The 17500-nt window shown below is 41.6% G+C and overlaps 1 protein-coding gene across 1 annotated transcript in view; it reads left to right on the top strand.

The window, feature by feature from the left end:
- LOC135218523 (putative neural-cadherin 2) overlaps positions 1 to 17500 on the top strand; it is a 643835-nt gene that overhangs the window by 484802 nt on the left and 141533 nt on the right. The window contains 1 exon segment of the mRNA XM_064254888.1: positions 3393 to 3530. Within this exon segment, the coding sequence (XP_064110958.1) occupies positions 3393 to 3530 (138 nt within the window).

Here is a 17500-nt window from a genome sequence, read left to right as displayed (position 1 = left end):
TTTCAGTCTCACTTCTTTTTGTAGTACGCTAAATGTTTCTAATACCACTACATTTTTACTTTTTTAAAGGCTTTTTAAATGCATACATGAATGACTTGAACTTTATGAGAAGCTCTTTTCAATTCATGTCAGTATTTTATAGAGTTTTATCCTTAAAACATTACAAAATGAAATTAGTGCAATAAGTGGGATGGTTATTCTGAATGAAGGCGTCACGATGGCACCAAAGCCTCGTGAGTCAAGTGGGTAATTATCAATAATCTCTCTCTCTCTCTCTCTCTCTCTCTCTCTCTCTCTCTCTCTCTCTCTCTCTCTCTCTCTAATGGTAAGATTATTTGCAGTTTTATTTGATGAGTAATTCTAAAAAAAAATGTACCTGGCAGTATTTTTTATGATAGTGCTTAGACCTATACCAGTCTCTTCAGACACTTATCTAAGCGAGATATTACCAGATACTTCTTTTTCTATGTATTTTATAAGTGCTTTAACATTTGTTGTAGATTAATATTACAGAGCAATTTATTTAGTTGTCTCCCGTAACAGGCTTTGTTGTGTTTGAGGATGCAGGGTACCACAATTAATTTCCTTTTTACTTTTAACATGGTAAAATTTTCTACGACATTGAAAAAAATATTTTGTGCACGTCATGGGGATAGGGTTGAGGGCAGAGAAATTACGAGACATTGAAAATAAAGATTAATCCACCGTAAAGGAGAACAGATGTTTTGAACGAGATGAGACAGAACAGACAATTGCAAGAAGAAAATTAAGCGCTGAGTTATGACGATGAATCATTCAATGCTGCAGATATGTATCTCAATCTAAAAACAAAGAGAAACCGATATTTGCTCTATGGTCATAAAAGAAACTGGAACCGTGCAACCTCAGTAATTCTATTGAAGAGAGCCTTTACGTGTCATAGCCTTGGAAAGCTATTGAATATTTCATAAACTTTTGTTAAGCTTTCTATTATTCATGCCATTCTCTTTCTAACACATGAACTATGATTATTTTTTTCCATGTGCCTGAGCACTTAATTACGACTTTACGGGAAGCTTTAGAAGCAAGATGCCGCGCCAGTACAAGGCTGCCTTAATCTAAAATAGCATCACGACTTGAACTCTGCTACCATCTTAACTTGCTGACGTTTGCGATTTTATCAGGCACCTCCCCGGCTTTTAGAATCAACTTTGTAGCAAGCCTCGCTATGAAACTTCCTCTTATGTGAAAGGGAGATTTACTTGAACTTTTCTCCTTTGGAATTATATTTCACAACTTAATTTTCCCATTTAAGGGTGCTAGCTTTTGCTCCTTTCAGATATTTCTGTATAATAAACATCTAACCTAACCAGTTTCCAATCGTATTGTACTTTCTCTTTCTGGATTTGAACCTTGCGTTGACTGGAAGCAAAAGGAAACATTTTAAAAGAGATCATATTTGTCTGTCTAGGAGCCTGCTTAACTCCAAGTCGAATATGCGAACATTTATTGTCGTTAGAATCACTAATGATGCAATTTTGAGTCCTTGCGTTGCCTGGGAGCCAAAGTGTTTGATGTCAGCAATGATGATTCATGATGTCCTGAAAAAAAGTGCAATGCCACTTTCGTATATTTCTCTGTGAATTTCACAGCCTTACAACAACAGCAATAATAATAATAATAATAGTGAAAGTTTGTGAAATAACGAACATAAGAGTTTTGGGGCATATATAGAGAGATATATATAGATATATATATATTATTTAAGTATGTTAGGTCTATATACCCTACCTATATATATTATATATTATATATATTATAATATATATATCATATATATATATATATATTATATATATATATATAATATATATATATATATATATATATATATATATATATAATATATATATATATATATATATATATATATATATATATATATATATATATATATATATATATATATATATATATATAATATATTATATATATTATATTATATATATATATACATATATATATATATATATATATATATATATATTCTGAGTCTGTTATTCAGTCCCACTTTGCTTTCGAAATGGAAATAATTCTATTGCTCTTTCAATCTCTACCTCTAACCGCATTATATTAGGTTAATATAATAAACGAGTAGTGTAGTGATACGAATATAATTCAAAGAGCAAACGTAAGGCAGTATGTTTCCTCGCCTTCCTTGAAAATAAAGGAACTCCCCGGTCAATGTTTTGGTTTTTTGATAGGTACTTCCACATAGTAAAATAACAAATATATCGGTGAATTATCTTAAATGTTATGTAATTCTCTATAATCAAAGAAAGAGTAATAGCTGAGGAAATAATAATCCTGAAAGCCCTATTGGATTGGAGGTGATGATAATTTACGTAACATTAGCGAACCCTTCAAAGGTTTACCTACCAAATCATGTTTGTCCATAAGGGTAAGGACTTGTAAGACAATGTTGAAATAACCATGTGCTTTGGTAGATACAGTGGGCATGTGTTGTTGCAGAAAAATGGTTTCGAATTCAGGCAGAGATAATATTTATATAGAAAATAACTGCTTATTTTATGTGCAAATAAAAACTAGCAAAAAATATTGTGTTAACTAAGGAGAGAAATGTGTCAAGCAAAGAGTTTAGTTTGTTTCAAAAGGTCATGAAAACGTTCTTGTTTAAGGAAAATTATTGCTTGTCCCAGGCAGTTGTGAAATTCGGGTGACGTTCATCCCATATATAACTGGTTTCTCTTATGGAAGCCTGTTGTCAATCTTCCCATTTAAAAAATATTATTTTAGTGAGTCAGTCGTCATACATCCCATTTAACAAATTTATCGTTGAGTAAGTTGTCATTCATCCCATTTAAAAATTGGTTTTTCTTGAGTCAGTTGTTATTCTTCCCATTTAACAAATGGTTTATGTTGAGTCAGTTGTCATTCATCCCATGTTTTCGTTGAATCAGCTTCCTTCCATCCCATTTAACAAATGGTTTACGTTGTGTCAGTTGTCATTCATCCAAATTTACAATTGGTTTTCGTTGAGTCAGTTGCCATTCATCCCGTTTAACAAATGGTTATTTTAAGTGTGTTGTCATTCATCCCATTTTTTTTTTTTTTTTTTTTTTTTTTTTTTTTTTTTTTTTTTAACAAATGGTTTTGGTCGAGTAAGTTGTCATTTATCCCATTTAATAATGAACGGTATTTGTTCAGTCAGCTGTCGTTCATCCCATTTAACAAATTGTTCCTGTTGTAAAAGTCATTTGTCATTCATCCAATTTAACAAATAGTTCCCGATGTGGAAGTCAGTTGTCGTTCATCCCTTTTAACAAATGCTTTCCGTTCAGAAAGTCAGCTGTCATTCATCCCTTTTAACAAAGGTTTTCTGTTCGTTTCAGATTGCAGCTCATGATGATGACATTGTTGACCAAGGACGCCTCGTCTATAGTGTTGGAGGGGATGGCGTCGATGGTTATGGAGCAAGGGACGCCTACTTCACCATCAATCCACACACAGGGGAACTAATACAACTCAGAGTAAGATGACTGAATGATTTTTTGCGCCATTAAAATCAGCATTGAAAGGTTATTTCATAACTATAATGATAATTACATCACATCGCGGCTTAAAAATTTCGCTCTCATTAAACAAGCTTTCGAGCATGGTAATTTTAGCTCATTTGAAAAAAAACTGGGTATCTATGCCAATAAAATATACAGAGTCCCATATGAAATTGATGAAAATGATATCCATGTTGTCGATTAAGTGGCCATGTTCTACAGACGTCGGATTTTCATAGATCAAGCGGTATTTATTGTTATAGTTTACATCTAATTTATTATATTCTAAAAACCTCATGCCGCTATGTTACCATTGGTAAATGAGTCTAGCGAAAACCATGTGTGCAAAATTTTGATAGAATTGGTTGTTAAAAAAATAATAGAACCTGCAATTCCGGTTATGAAAATTGAAGAATTCCTTTGAATGATACAAAAACTAGTATGGGAGCATTTTATAATGGGGAAATGGCACAGTGTGTGACAATAAATAGTCTGAAAGCACACGGATATACGAGAGATTAAAACATCAAATTAGTAATAAGGAAGAAGAATGAGCTAGTGTCAAAATACTGAAGAATTAGGGGCTAGGAGGAAAATAGTTAAGGGTGGAGTCATTAGGTTAGCAAGGAGTGCATGGAGGTAGAGAGACATAAAAGGAGGGAATACAAGAACTGAGAAAGTATTGGAATGGTTTGAAGGGGAAAACAGACGGAAGAATCTTTTGAATACTATATATAAAAGGAAGAACAAATGAAAGAAAGGAGGAAAATCTTAGAATAGAAGAAAATTTTTTGCAGGATATTTCCAAGAAAGGTTCATGTGAGAGAGAGAGAGAGAGAGAGAGAGAGAGAGCGAGACCCGATGAGAGAGGACGAGAGAGAAGAGAAGAGGAGAGAGGAGCGGTGTGATGCGGTTGAGGCAAAGATTCTACTTTTAAGACAATAGTGACCGTTCGCTTAATCCGTATCTGTTAACATAATAAACATATATAATTGTTGTTTTTTTTTTTCGTTTTTTAGTAGAGAAAACCGAGGTCCATAATAATAGATATAAAAAACAGAAGTAGTTTTCTGAAAGCCAAGGGTACACCAACTTTTTTTATATGACAAGTATTATTAAAAAAAAAGCTGTAGAAATAAGTAATTTAGTGTTAAGTTATCGACATTTGGACATCTCGTCTAAAGAGATGCTCGTCATCTGCAGCAGTAGAAAATGAATATTGATTTATACGTGCGCGCACATTTTGTGCATCATAGTTCTTAAAATCCTTGTAAAAAAAAAAAAAAAATCCGAATGCAGGTATTATAAAGGAAGAATAAATTGCTCTCGTTTTATGCTGCATGCTTCCTCGTTAGGCAGCCTTAAGTGGAAAAGAAAACTTCGGAACATTCAAGAAATGGGGTCAAGTGCATTTTCATTTTCAGTTTTTGAATTAAATAGTTCTTATTTCACACGAAATATGCAGGAAGATGTGCTCTATAGTTTTACTGGAAAGATAGCTGCTGATTACGTTCAAAAGTTATGCCAATCTTGCGACGATATGCATAAGATTTTGCATTATCCCATGAAGTCTAGATACCTGAAAATACAGTATATCGAAAGGTACTGAAAAGACATTATATAGAAAGGTAGTATTACATTAGTTCTTCCTTTATTATAGCCTATAATATTTGAATCTTTCTTACTTGTTACTTCTTGACGGCTTATCCAAAGTCTATCCAGGTCCCGCACCACTTCCATAGCCCTCGCAGGACCCCCATCATCAAATTAACAGTTTATTCATCGGATGTATTTAATCCCGCTGCAAATTCCACATTGACTGTTCGATCTTCCATATCATAGCATTGATTAAACAAAAAGGTTCTAAGTTTCTTTTTGAAAGACTTCTGATACTCAATCTGCCTCAGTTCAAAAGGAAGTTTGTTATATAATCTAGGAGCTGCACATTTAAAAGTTCTGGAGTAACAGCCTGAATTAAAACATGGCTCTACCAACTTTAAACCAGGACTTGTACTGCCAGGTCGATTTACTATTTGTTTAAACTGTAGTAAGTCCCTCAAATACCGAGGAGAGTCGGTCTTAATAACTTATGGTTTGTATGGTGCTTTTACGTTGCATGGAACCAGTGGTTATTCAGCAACGGGACCAACGGCTTTACGTGACTTCCGAACCACGTCGAGAGTGAACTTCTATCACCAGAAATACACAACTCACTCCTCAGTGGAATGCCCGGGAATCGAACTCGTGGCCGCCGAGGTGGCACGCCAACACCATACCGACCACGGCACTGAGGCGCTTATAAAGCACATAACTTGAATGTTTCTGGCATTCGCCGGGAACCAGTGCAAATCAATTAAGACAGTTTTAATGACTTCATTAATTTCAAGAAAATTTAATTGTTCGAGAAATTGGGAAGCTTATATTCGTAGAAAGTCCAGGTAGGCCATTTATTTCGATAAAACAAACTTTTCGTTTTTAATACATCCCTAAAATAATTGCACGGTACTCTTTAGTTTGGTGCCAGCTCAGAGAAATTATATCTGAGAAGGAACCATCTGCAGTCATATAAGAGAAGTATGATTGGATACACAACATGCCCCTACCCTTTTGCAGGTAAAATATAACAGTAATTTTACTTGGAATTTGGACATTACCACGTGATGTGTAAATCGGTAAAAGTTTTATTTTTGTGAGATAGAAAACAAGAACGAAAATTATCAGTTTAGTCTTAGATGAACTTTCCGTGACTCTCCTATCAATTACAGACCCGTACACATCGAATAATCATCACGCATATGAATAAAAATGTGCTTTTCTAAAGTATCCAGCCTACATGTGTTTCCTCGCGGCTATTTTTATGCGGTAGACTCTTGTACCTAAATATTAGAATGCAGAAATGCAACGCCAATAATCATGCAAGTTGGAATAGAAGTTGTCTGGGAGAGGCCGATTCAAATGAGATCAGATCCTCCGTTGCTGTGCGCTTCGATTAGGTGCTCCTTCGTCCACCAGGTACTCGGCCGTGAGATGTAGAGATGTTAAGAATCATGCAATCATGAATTTTGGCAGTTGTTTTATTGAAGATAAGCAGGAAAACACGATGAACAACTTGGCTGAGAACGAGACACGAGACATCAATGGCAAGAAACTCTTAGCATTCTGTTTTATTGAATTTTCTTGAATATTCTGGTGCTATTATAATTCTAATATTCTTCCGCTCGTGAATATTTTGGCATTTATTTACTATCAAATATGTAAATACTTATTTATTTACTATTATGTAAATGCCAGATATCCAGCTAAATCTTGTTTTTAACACATCTGTGTACTTTTCCTCAAGACACGAAATCAGTACCCCTTTTATATAAATGGACACCGTGTAGTCATCATTTATTTATGTGTATATGATATTAATCAAACATATAGCAAAAAATAGATAAAGTGCAAAGAAACCTTTAGCATTTTCGAATCAAAGGTTTATCAAAATACACAAGATTAAGAAGTGAAATGATGAATATCTATTGACTGTTTTTATTTATTTTTTTTATCAGTCTGAATATTAAAGGAAGATTCTGCCAAGTGCTCCTCCTCTTGAATCTTAACAAGGTCCCAGGGGAGAGGCTGGAAATCAACTCCGGCCTCCTCTTCAAAGGGAGAGTGAGGAAAGAGCTGGGTAAACACATCTCTGAGGTCAGGGGCTCCCTTCCGACAACTTCAAAAGTTGCGAACGATCCTAATACGGAAAGATTCGTGCATAAGGAGCGACGAAGGAAATTTCAGACGATGAACATCGTTATTTTGCTTGGAATATTTGTTTATTTGGTTTAGTGTAGACGTTACATGCTTTTTCATATCGAGTATCCAAATACTATAAGTTCATTGGAATTTTTACTCTATAAGATTTTTCACTCACCTATGAAATGTATGCAGTATGAGATAATCGGTCATTAAAAATTTTGCTTAGTCTTAGCTACGTTTCGAAGTCAAATACTTGTATAGTTTTCCGAGAATTTTCACTTCCTTTTTCTGCACCTCCGACTACTACTAATCCTGACTAAAGCATTTTTACAGTGATAATAATCGGCAAGGATTGAATAAGTCCATTTAAATGTATTTCACTTTCGCTGGTAAATATTAGTGTAGATACTTTTACAGAGAAGAAAGCCAGATACAGTATATATTATATACACATAAAACAATTTCCGTCGGTTTGTGTGTGTTCGCTATGCATGCCCAGACTGAAAACTAGGGCTACCAAATTTTTACCATAGACTCTTCCCTGCCAAGAAGGTTTTAGTCAACATCTGAAATTCGAGGACCGATCTTAAGAGGATCATAACCCCTCTTTTTCATACCTCCTCATTTTTTGTAACTTTCGGAGTTGACATCTATGTAGAAGTGTTTCTATAGGTACAAAAGGCTCCCCACGATATGGGAGCCATAAGGTACCCTCAGTAGTAAGGGAGGGTAACCCCCTCCGTGGGAATTGGGGTCCGAGGGTTTTCCACAATATTAGGGGAAAGGAGACCTATGCCCTTTCGACTTGCTGACCAGGGGAGAAAGGGGTCGTAGCCTACCTACCCCGACCTTGATAGCAAGGGCTGTGCAGCCTTCCCTTTTGGAATTAGGGCCAGTGGGTAAAAGATGAAAATCTTTCCCAAGCAACCTGTCGCAACGTGTATGCGCCTGCCATCTCTCGGCGGTGCCTGACTGAGCCGGTCAGTGACGCAGTAGCATTGGATGGCACAAGGTGCATGTCCAGGGAATGTGTGTTCGACAACACGTCCCAAGGACGGGTACATCTAATAGTATGTGTACTATATTTATGTGTATGTGGGTGTGTTTGTGTGTGCATATATATATTATATATATATATATTTATATATATATATATATATATATATTATATATATATATATATATATATATATATATATATATACATACACGAATACGGTTGACTGAAATGCTTCGTCTGGCGATCTCGGATGATGAAATGCAAATGAGCAATGAGATGCCTCTAGACATTAAAGGAAATGAATTGAAGGACTGCCTAAGCTTGGATCTCTCTCTCTCTCTCTCTCTCTCTCTCATCTCTCTCTCTCTCTCTCTCTCTCTCTCTCTCGTAGTAGCTTCACAACTAATATCACCAGCGAAAGTGTGAAATACATTTAAATGGACTTATTCAATCCTTGCCGACTTAGTTATCACTGTTAAAAATGCTTTAGTCAGGATTAGTTAGTAGTCGGAGGTGCTGCAGAAAAAGGAAGTGCAAAACATTCTCTGGAAAAAAAACTATACATATAGTATATATATACACACACGAATACGGTTGACTGAAATGCTTCGTCTGGCGAATCTCTCGGATGATGAAATGCAAATGAGCAATGAGATGCCTCTAGACATTAAAGGAAATGAATTGAAGGACTGCCTAAGCTTGGATCTCTCTCTATCTCTATCTCTCTCTCTCTCTCTCTCTCTCTCTCTCTCTCGTACATGTAGATTAACTAGCCGACTAACACGGCCCGGGAATACTTTAAATGACAGTGTATGTGTAGCGGGAGGGTATAGGGAAATGGGAGGGGAAGGTGGAGAGAAGAGGGAAGAGGGAGGAGGAAGAGGAGGGGAGGAAGAAGGAAGAAAGTGAGAAATTTGTGTGGACAGTCCCGCTGACAGTTATACTTTTTTTATGCAAACGTTCACCCTTTAACAGTGATGACTGTCCCTTTTATCCAAGAATTACTGTACTATCTGTCCCTTTTATCCAGGTGTTATTGTGCTGACTGTCAATTTTATCCAGACATAACTGCAATGATTGTCCCTTTTATCCAAGCATTATTGTTCTGTCTCTCTCTTTTATCCAGGTATTTTTGTGGTGACTATCCCTTTTATCCAGATATTACTTTAGTGACTGTCTCTTTTATATAGGTATTACTGTGGTGAATGTCCCTTTTATCGCTATTTTTGTTTTCTCTGGCACCTTTAACCAGGTATTACTGTGCTGTCTGTCCATTTTATCCAGGTATTACTGTGGTGACTGTCCCTTTTATCCAGGCTTTATTATACGTCTGTCACCTTTAACCAGGAATTGGTATTCTGTCGTCCCTTTTAAACAGGTGTTACTGTACTCTCTGTATCTTTTATCCAGGTGTTACAGTGGTGACTGTCCCTTTTAGGCCGGATTTACTATGCTCTTCCCTTAACCATGAATTACTATGCTGTGTTTGTCCCATTTAAACTGTGTAACGGTACTGTCTATACTTTTTTCCCAGGTATTTCTGTGGTGACACTCTTTTATCCAGAAATTTTTTTTTGCTGTCTATTCCCTTTAACGAGGTATTACTGTACTGTCCATCCCTTTTAACCTGTTATTACTGTGCTGTCTGTCCCTTTATCCAAGTATTACTGTGTTGCCTGACACATTTAACCAAGTATTACTGTTCTTTTTTGTCCCTTTTGACCAGGTGTCACTGTGCTGTCTGTCCCTTTTATTGAGATGTTACTGTGGTGATTGCCCCTTTTACCCAGGTATTATTGTGGTAACTGTCCCTTTTATCTAGGTATTACTGTTGTGGTGACTATCCCTTTTATCTAGGTATTACTGTAGTCACTATTACTTTTACCAAAATATTACTTTTCTGTTTGTTCCTTTTATCTAGATATGTATGTGGTGACTGATAAGCATTTTCATTAATATATTTCTATGATATAGAGTAAATGAAATGAGTTATGATAAACCTGTAACGTTTATCTACCACATAAGTTACAAAGGAAATGGGGAATTGGGATGGGGAGGTGATATGGGTTTGAAACCTACCAATTATCTAAATTGGGACCATTGATGGCAAGGTTGCAAATTATTTTTTAGATCAGTCAAGCAGTTTTGATTTCTATAGGTCACAAACATACAAACTTACATATAAACATTCACTTTCCTTCCTATATATATATCGATGCCACCTACTTACCGCAAACTACTTTAATAAGAGAGCCTGGGATATCATCCTGGTACTGACCAGAAAGATCTGGTTACCCCCCCCTCACCAGGCCACACTGTGGCGGAATGATACTTGCCCTGGGGCTCAATGGCCATGCAACCTGAGTCAGAGGTCGCCAGTGCTTTACTGGTCCCTGACCTGTTAACACGTATTGACCCGACCTTACACTTTTCCTTTTCTTTTCATGCGTTAGAACATCCCTCCCTTGTGTGCATGGGTTATGTTAGCCACCAAGAGGAAGAAACCTAAGAATTACAAATCTCCCTCTTAAGATGTAGAGTTCGGCAGAACCTTTGTCTGCCAGGCCATTGCCGTCACCATCTTCTCCCCTGAAGTCCTCCCCTGTCCTTGCCCAGTGTTGGGGCCTAGGTGAGTCTGTAGCCAGGTCTCTGCCCATGGCAGAGCCCGAAGATCAGTTTATCTCTGTGCCTGTCCAGGTAATTGCCCTGCCACGAGACGAGGATCTTTTGAAAGAGGTGTGGGACCACTTCCAGCTGCAATGTAGGCCATTGGCCGAGATGCTGGCTGCGTGGGCAGCCTTGGGTAGTCCGCTTGGGCCACCTGGTCTGGCTCCCTCCACAGCCACAGCAGTACCCACGAGCACAGAGGTTACCTTTGTAGCGGGTTGGAGCTTGGTGCCAGTGGCTCCGACCCCAGTTCCAGCCGGGGCTACTGCTGTGTTTTCCTCTGCTTCACTGAGGCCCCCATTCGCGTCCCCAGATGTGTACGGCATCCCTCAGAGGCAACAGGAGGTGGCGGGTTCCTCAGAGTGCCAGACCCGGTCTTGGACAGGCAACCCTCACACCCCATTCAGTTCCCTACTAAGAGAAGAGGACTATATATGCTGGGGTATGTCCCCACAGCTCCTCCTAGACATGACGGGGCAGAAGTCCGTGCCACTCCCCAAGGGTGGGGTGTCCCCGGTGATGGTGGCCCCCGTCCAGGCTAGGCTCCAGGCCCTAGCCTCATTAGCCCGAGCCGGGACCAGCAAGAAGAGGGAGAAGTCAAAGAGGAAGGTTTCTTCCTCCAAGGTGTCCTCTTCGTCAGACTCTTCCTCACGTGAAGCTTCCCGCAGGAGGAGGTGCAGGGTGAAGAAGAGGCGCCATACTAGGAGGAGTCGGACTCGTTCAGCCTCTTCCTCTACCCACTAGGGCTCCCGTTCACCCTGCTGTAACCAGGACTGGAGGGATCGGAGTAGGAGCGGTAGCCACTGTGACAGGTTGTTCTGTCACCGGCAGCTCCGCTCCCCGGCCAGATGTCCCCTCAGCATTCACCCATGCACATGGTACCCAGGACATCCCTACGAGCGGGGTGTGCTGTCGCTCAGTCTGCCTTTCCCCCTCTTGTCCCTGTAGTGCCTGCCATTGTCCCAGCGTGCCCAATGACGCGCACTCAAGCTGTGCACGCCCCATCTGTAGGCGACCCTTGGCCCCCATCCACTCCGCGGAGTAGCCCGAGCCATTCGCCCTTTCCGTTCAGGATTGTGGTCCAGGCCTCTGCCAGTGGGAGTTCCATGATGGACCCACTGGTACGCCCAGTGACCCCGCTTCAAGTGGCATTCCTGGTTTTGCTGGTAGCCCCCAAAGTGAGATGTCCTCCCTCGAAGGCATACAGCTGCCTCCTGAGGTGGTGATTGCTCAGCCCTTGGAGGACGATGAGGAGGAGACATTCGTTCAGGATGGTTTGCAAAATGCCTTGGAACGGCAAGGCACAACCGACGAAAGCTCAGTATACAGGCGGATCCTAGCCCTCATCCAGAGAAAGAACACCCTGGCAGACCCGATTCCTCCCTTCCGACGCCAAGAGGTCCTCTTTCGTGGCTTTCCTCACAGGGTGCTCGAAGGAACTCAAACCTTCCTTGAGCCTTCCTCCAGCTAGGAGCACGGCTCAGGCCCTGGCCCACATGGGCCAGGTAATAGCAGGAACAAAGAACTCCCTGTGGTCCCAGGGTTCCCTTAACTTCATTAGGTAGGTAGGGCCAAACAGGGGAGGTTTTACACCCCTTAGAGAGAGACTTCTACCCTCTGGTCCGTGGAGGGTAACATAATTTTCCTTGCCCTGAGGCATTTTGGAGGAGCAACTCTTGGTGGGTTCGGTCTCTTTCTCACGACAGGAGGCCATGGGGATGGAGACCACGGCTTGTGCGGCAGTTCACACGACCTCCTGGCTTGACCTTTGGGCTGGGGCAATGGCCAATCAACCACAAACTGAAGGACGAGGCCTAGTTGGGCCAATTCAAGGAGGTAGCCTTGCCCAGGGCAAGGCCCTTCACTACCTGATTGCTCAGTCAATCACCCAGTGGGCAAACTGGGTCCTCTGCTGGAGGGATGCCATGCTAAACAGGTTACCTAGAGGGCTCCTGGACAGGGAAGCTAAGCTTCTGAGGAACACCCCGATTACGGGGGAATCACTCTTTCTAGAAGCCCTTGTAGAGGAGACCCTGGAATGTTGGTGCTAGGCAAGCCAGGTCTCCATCATCTACAGGGCCTCCTCCTTCAGGCAACTATCCCAGCATAGGGCGCAGGATGCTCCTCTCCCTAAGCAACAGCAGAGGCATGGGGTGCAGAGTGCTTCGGCTAATCTGGAACCAGTGTCTGGGGGGTGGGGGCCAGGGAATGCAGCCCTCCTCCAGGGCCCCCTCAGCCCCTTCCTTCTCCTACAGATCCAGGTCTTTATCCTCCCGTAGGGTTCGGAGCAGCTGCTTCCCTAGGAGGAAGTAGGACATAAGGCCCCCTTCCTCCTCTCCTGCCACGGGTTTGGGGTTGCCTCTCAATTGGCAGAACTAGGAGGGTTATGGGGCCAACCCCTGGACAGTCTGGTACGCAGGGACGGCTACCGGATACCCTTCCAGGACGCAAAGCCTCCCCTGACCGGGTGACTGGAGGTCCGCACATCTCTGCCTCGGGTCTCCCGATGCGGGGAGGCTTTGCGGTCAGAAGTTTGGTCATTGCTGAAGAGGAACCCTCCAGCCGGTGGTGGACAGCTCCCCCGGGTTCTTCAGCCCCCTCTTCCTGGTGGAGAAGTCCTCCGGGGAGTGAAAGACCGGTCATAGATCTCTCAGTGTTGAACACTTTCATATTGAAGTCTCCCTTCAAGATGGAGACTCCGAGGTCGGTCCTGGCTACCTTGAGAGAAGGGGATTTCATGTTGTGCCTGGACCTCAAGGATGTGTATTTCTAGATCCCGGTGCACCCATCTAGCAGGAAATCCTTATGAGTAAGGTGGGAGGACAAGATGTGCCAGTTCAGGACCCTCTGCTTCGGTCTTTCCACAGGACCTCAGGTGTTCACCAGAGTATTCTCCCTTGTGTCAGCATTGCCCCACTAGATAGGAATCCAGCTCCTGAGGTACCTAGATGACTGGTTGCTGCTTTCCTCCTCAAGGGAAACCTTGAAGAAGCAGACAGAAGAGCTGCTGGCCTTTTGTGCAGAACTAGGCATCATCCTGAACTGGGAGAAGTTACAATTGGCCCTCACCACCAGGATGGTACACCTGGGGATGGATCTCGACGCAAAGGTAGCCAGGGCCTTCTCCGCTGTGGACAGATTGGATAATTTATGTCACATAGCCCTGCCTTTCCTTCGAAACACTCCGAGACCAGTGAAGGATTGGCAGAGACACTTCTGGGTCATCTGGTCTTCTTAGAGAAGCTAGTGCCCTAGGAAAGGCTAAAATTGTGACCCATTCAATGGAACCTGAAGGTAAGTTGGTCTCCTCAGGAAAACCCCTTGCTCATATTCATCCAACCTGTCAGGCCACCAGGGAGGCTCTCCAGTGGTGGACCAACCGGGCGAACAAACAGGCTGGATTTACTGTCCAGAGAGCCTTGATTGGATTAGAACAGATCACAAACCGGGTGGTGGCACTAATGTGCGATAACGCCACGGTGGTGATCTACATCAAGAAACAGGGCGGGCTGAGGTCCTGTCACCTGTGCGATCTCACAGAGGAAATTCTGGAGTGGGTCTCGGGGATCGGCATGACCCTGACCGCAAGGTTCATTGCAGGGAAAAGAAACGTGATCGCAGATGGTCTGTGCAGGAAAGGACAGGCGATAGGTTCAGAGTGGTCCCTGCATCCCCAAGTGGTGAGGGAGCTGATAAAAAAGTGGGTTTCCCCCTTCCTTGCCCCTATTCGCAACAAGGCTAAACACCAAACTGCCAGTGTTCTGCTCCCCAGTGCCAGACACAGGAGCGGCACTGGAGGACACCTTCCAGCACCCGTGGGACGGGATAGACATGTAAGCTTTCCTGCCCTTCGGAGTGATCAGGCAGGTACTAACTGGCTAAGGGAGGCAAAGGGAGCTCAGCTGACCCTGGTAGCTCCCATGTGGCCAGACAGGGAGTGGTTTTTGGACCTCCAGGCTCTGGCAGTGCAAGATCCCTGGGAGCTTCTGCTCAGACCGGACCTTCTAAAGCAGTCCTATTTTAAGAGACATCACGAAGAGCTTCAAGTCCTCTCCCTTCACAGGTGATGCTATTGAGTGGCTGTTGATTAAGGAAGGCTTCTCTAAGAGAGCAGCCTCCCAGATGTTGGGCTATCTAAGGAAGTGTTCTACTTCAATCTATCAGGCTAAATGGGCAGCCTTTGGGAGTTGGTGTAGGGAAAGAGGCCTGAAACCCCAGCAAGCCAAAATCCCACAAATAGCATACTTGACAAAGGCCTCTCAGTCGCAGCCATGAAGGGAGTCAGGGGGGCCCTCAGGCAGGTCTTCCTTGGACTTAGGGAATTCCAGGCAGCTTTCAATGTTGATCAAAGGTTTTGAACAATCTTGTCCCCCAAGTCTAATGCACCACCCTCAACGGGACGTCGCGAAGGTGCTGGATTCCCCGAAGAGGCCTCTCTATGAGCCTTTGAAGGACATTCTCGACAGGGATTTGACCCTGAATACGGTGTTCCTTTTGGCCCTGGCCTCCACCAAGAGTGTTGGTTAACTTCATGGATTGGCTGACGAGGTCTCCCACTCATTATGTTCCCTCCTTCGTAGCTAAGACCCAGAATCCTGCATTGTCAGATGTCAGGTTCAAGGGATTCTTGAATCCGCCCATAGTGAATTCAGGGGGTACACAGGATCTCCTCTTACACCCTGTCAGAGTGGTGAGGAAGTACCTCAGAAGAACAGCCAGGTTCAAGCTGGGTATGAGGAGTCTGTTCATGTCCACAGGCTCGGGGAAGAAGTCGGCCTCAAGGAACACGAGCTCCTTCAGGTTGAAGGAAACAATCAGAGGGGCTTATGAAGGAGGGGGTAAAACTCCCCTGGACACTACCAAATCCCACGAGGCCAGGGCCATAGGCACCTCTCTAGTCTTCTCTAAAAACTTGGCAGTCAACCAGATCTTGAGGGCCTGGGTGTGGAACAGACAGTTCACATTCACGGCTTACTACTAATGGGATTGCAACTGCAAGTCGCTTGATTCCTTCTCGATTGGGCCGTTGGTGGCAGCCCAGCAAGAGATCTAACTCACCACCAGGCGTAAGGACTCCGGAAAAGTGTGAGTGGCAGTATGAAGGTGTGACCTTCTGCTCCTTCTTTTTACCCTTCGCCCTCAGATGAACTGCGAGGTATACACAGGATTCATTGGGTTCTTCAGGTAAAACATAAGTTTGTTTAAACTTAAGAGTGACCTGGACAAACCCATAGTTTATTTTGCCTCATTATCTGGAATCCTCCCCTCTTCCACCAGCCAGCCCCATGGATGGAGAACCACCCCAGCCCCCCCCCCCCCCCCCCCCCCCCCCCCCCCCCCAACCCCCACCCCCGCACCACACCTCTCTAACGAGCAGGGCTGGGACTTCAACGTTTGCTCCCCCGTCGGGTCTCTTTTGGCCTGCATTTATAAGCTACCCTCACCTCCCAAGGGATAAGTCTCCTATTAAAATAGTTTGAGGTAAGTAGATGCTGTCAAAACAAATCACACATTCTAGGTAATTTGTACTTTTCTTAGCTATACTTACATCGAACTACTTTAGGTTTCATGCCCTCCCATCCATTCCCCTTGTCCACTTTTGGTACCATTATGGGCAGCATGATGTTCTAGGCAGGTGGAAAGCACTGGCGACCTTTGACTCGGGTATCCTTCCGCCACAACGTAGCCTGGTGAGGGGGAATAATCAGATTTTCCTGGTCGGTACCGGGATGATATCCCAGGTTCTCCTATTACAGTAGTTCGAGGTAAGTATAGCTAGGAAAAATACAAATTACCTAGAATGTGTGATATAAGTATATGTATATGTATATATATATATATAATATATAATATATATATATATATATATATTTTCTTAGCTAACATCTGATGCCATAAGGTACCAGGGGAATGGATTGGGAGAGCATGAAAATTAAAGTAGCTAGGAAAAATACAAATTACCTAGAATTTGTGATTTGTTCCGACACCATCTACTTACCTCGAACTATTTTAATAGGACTTATCCCTTAGGAAGTTTGAGGTAGCTTATTGAAGATATATAGATATATATATATATATATATATATCTATATATATATATATATATATATATATATAGATATATATATATATATTATATATATATATATCTATCTATATATATATATCTATATATATATATATATATATATATATATATATATCTATATATATATATATCTATATATATAGATCTATATATATATATCTATATATATATAGATATATATATATATATATATATATATATATATATATATATATATATATATATATCTATCTATATATATATATCTATATATCTATCTATATATATATATCTATATATATATATATCTATATATATATATATATATATATATATATATACTATATATACTATATATATATATATATATAATACATACATACATACATACATACATACATACATATATATGTATATATATATAATGTCTGTGTGTGAGTTAGTTGGTTAGTGTGTTGGTTTGTGCATGCATGT

The sequence above is a fragment of the Macrobrachium nipponense genome, chromosome 9, assembly GCF_015104395.2.
Source record: "Macrobrachium nipponense isolate FS-2020 chromosome 9, ASM1510439v2, whole genome shotgun sequence".
In the NCBI taxonomy this organism is placed as follows: Eukaryota; Metazoa; Arthropoda; class Malacostraca; order Decapoda; family Palaemonidae; genus Macrobrachium; species Macrobrachium nipponense.
The sequence above is the reverse complement of the archived record's forward strand: the minus strand, read 5'-3'. Positions and strand labels throughout refer to the sequence as shown.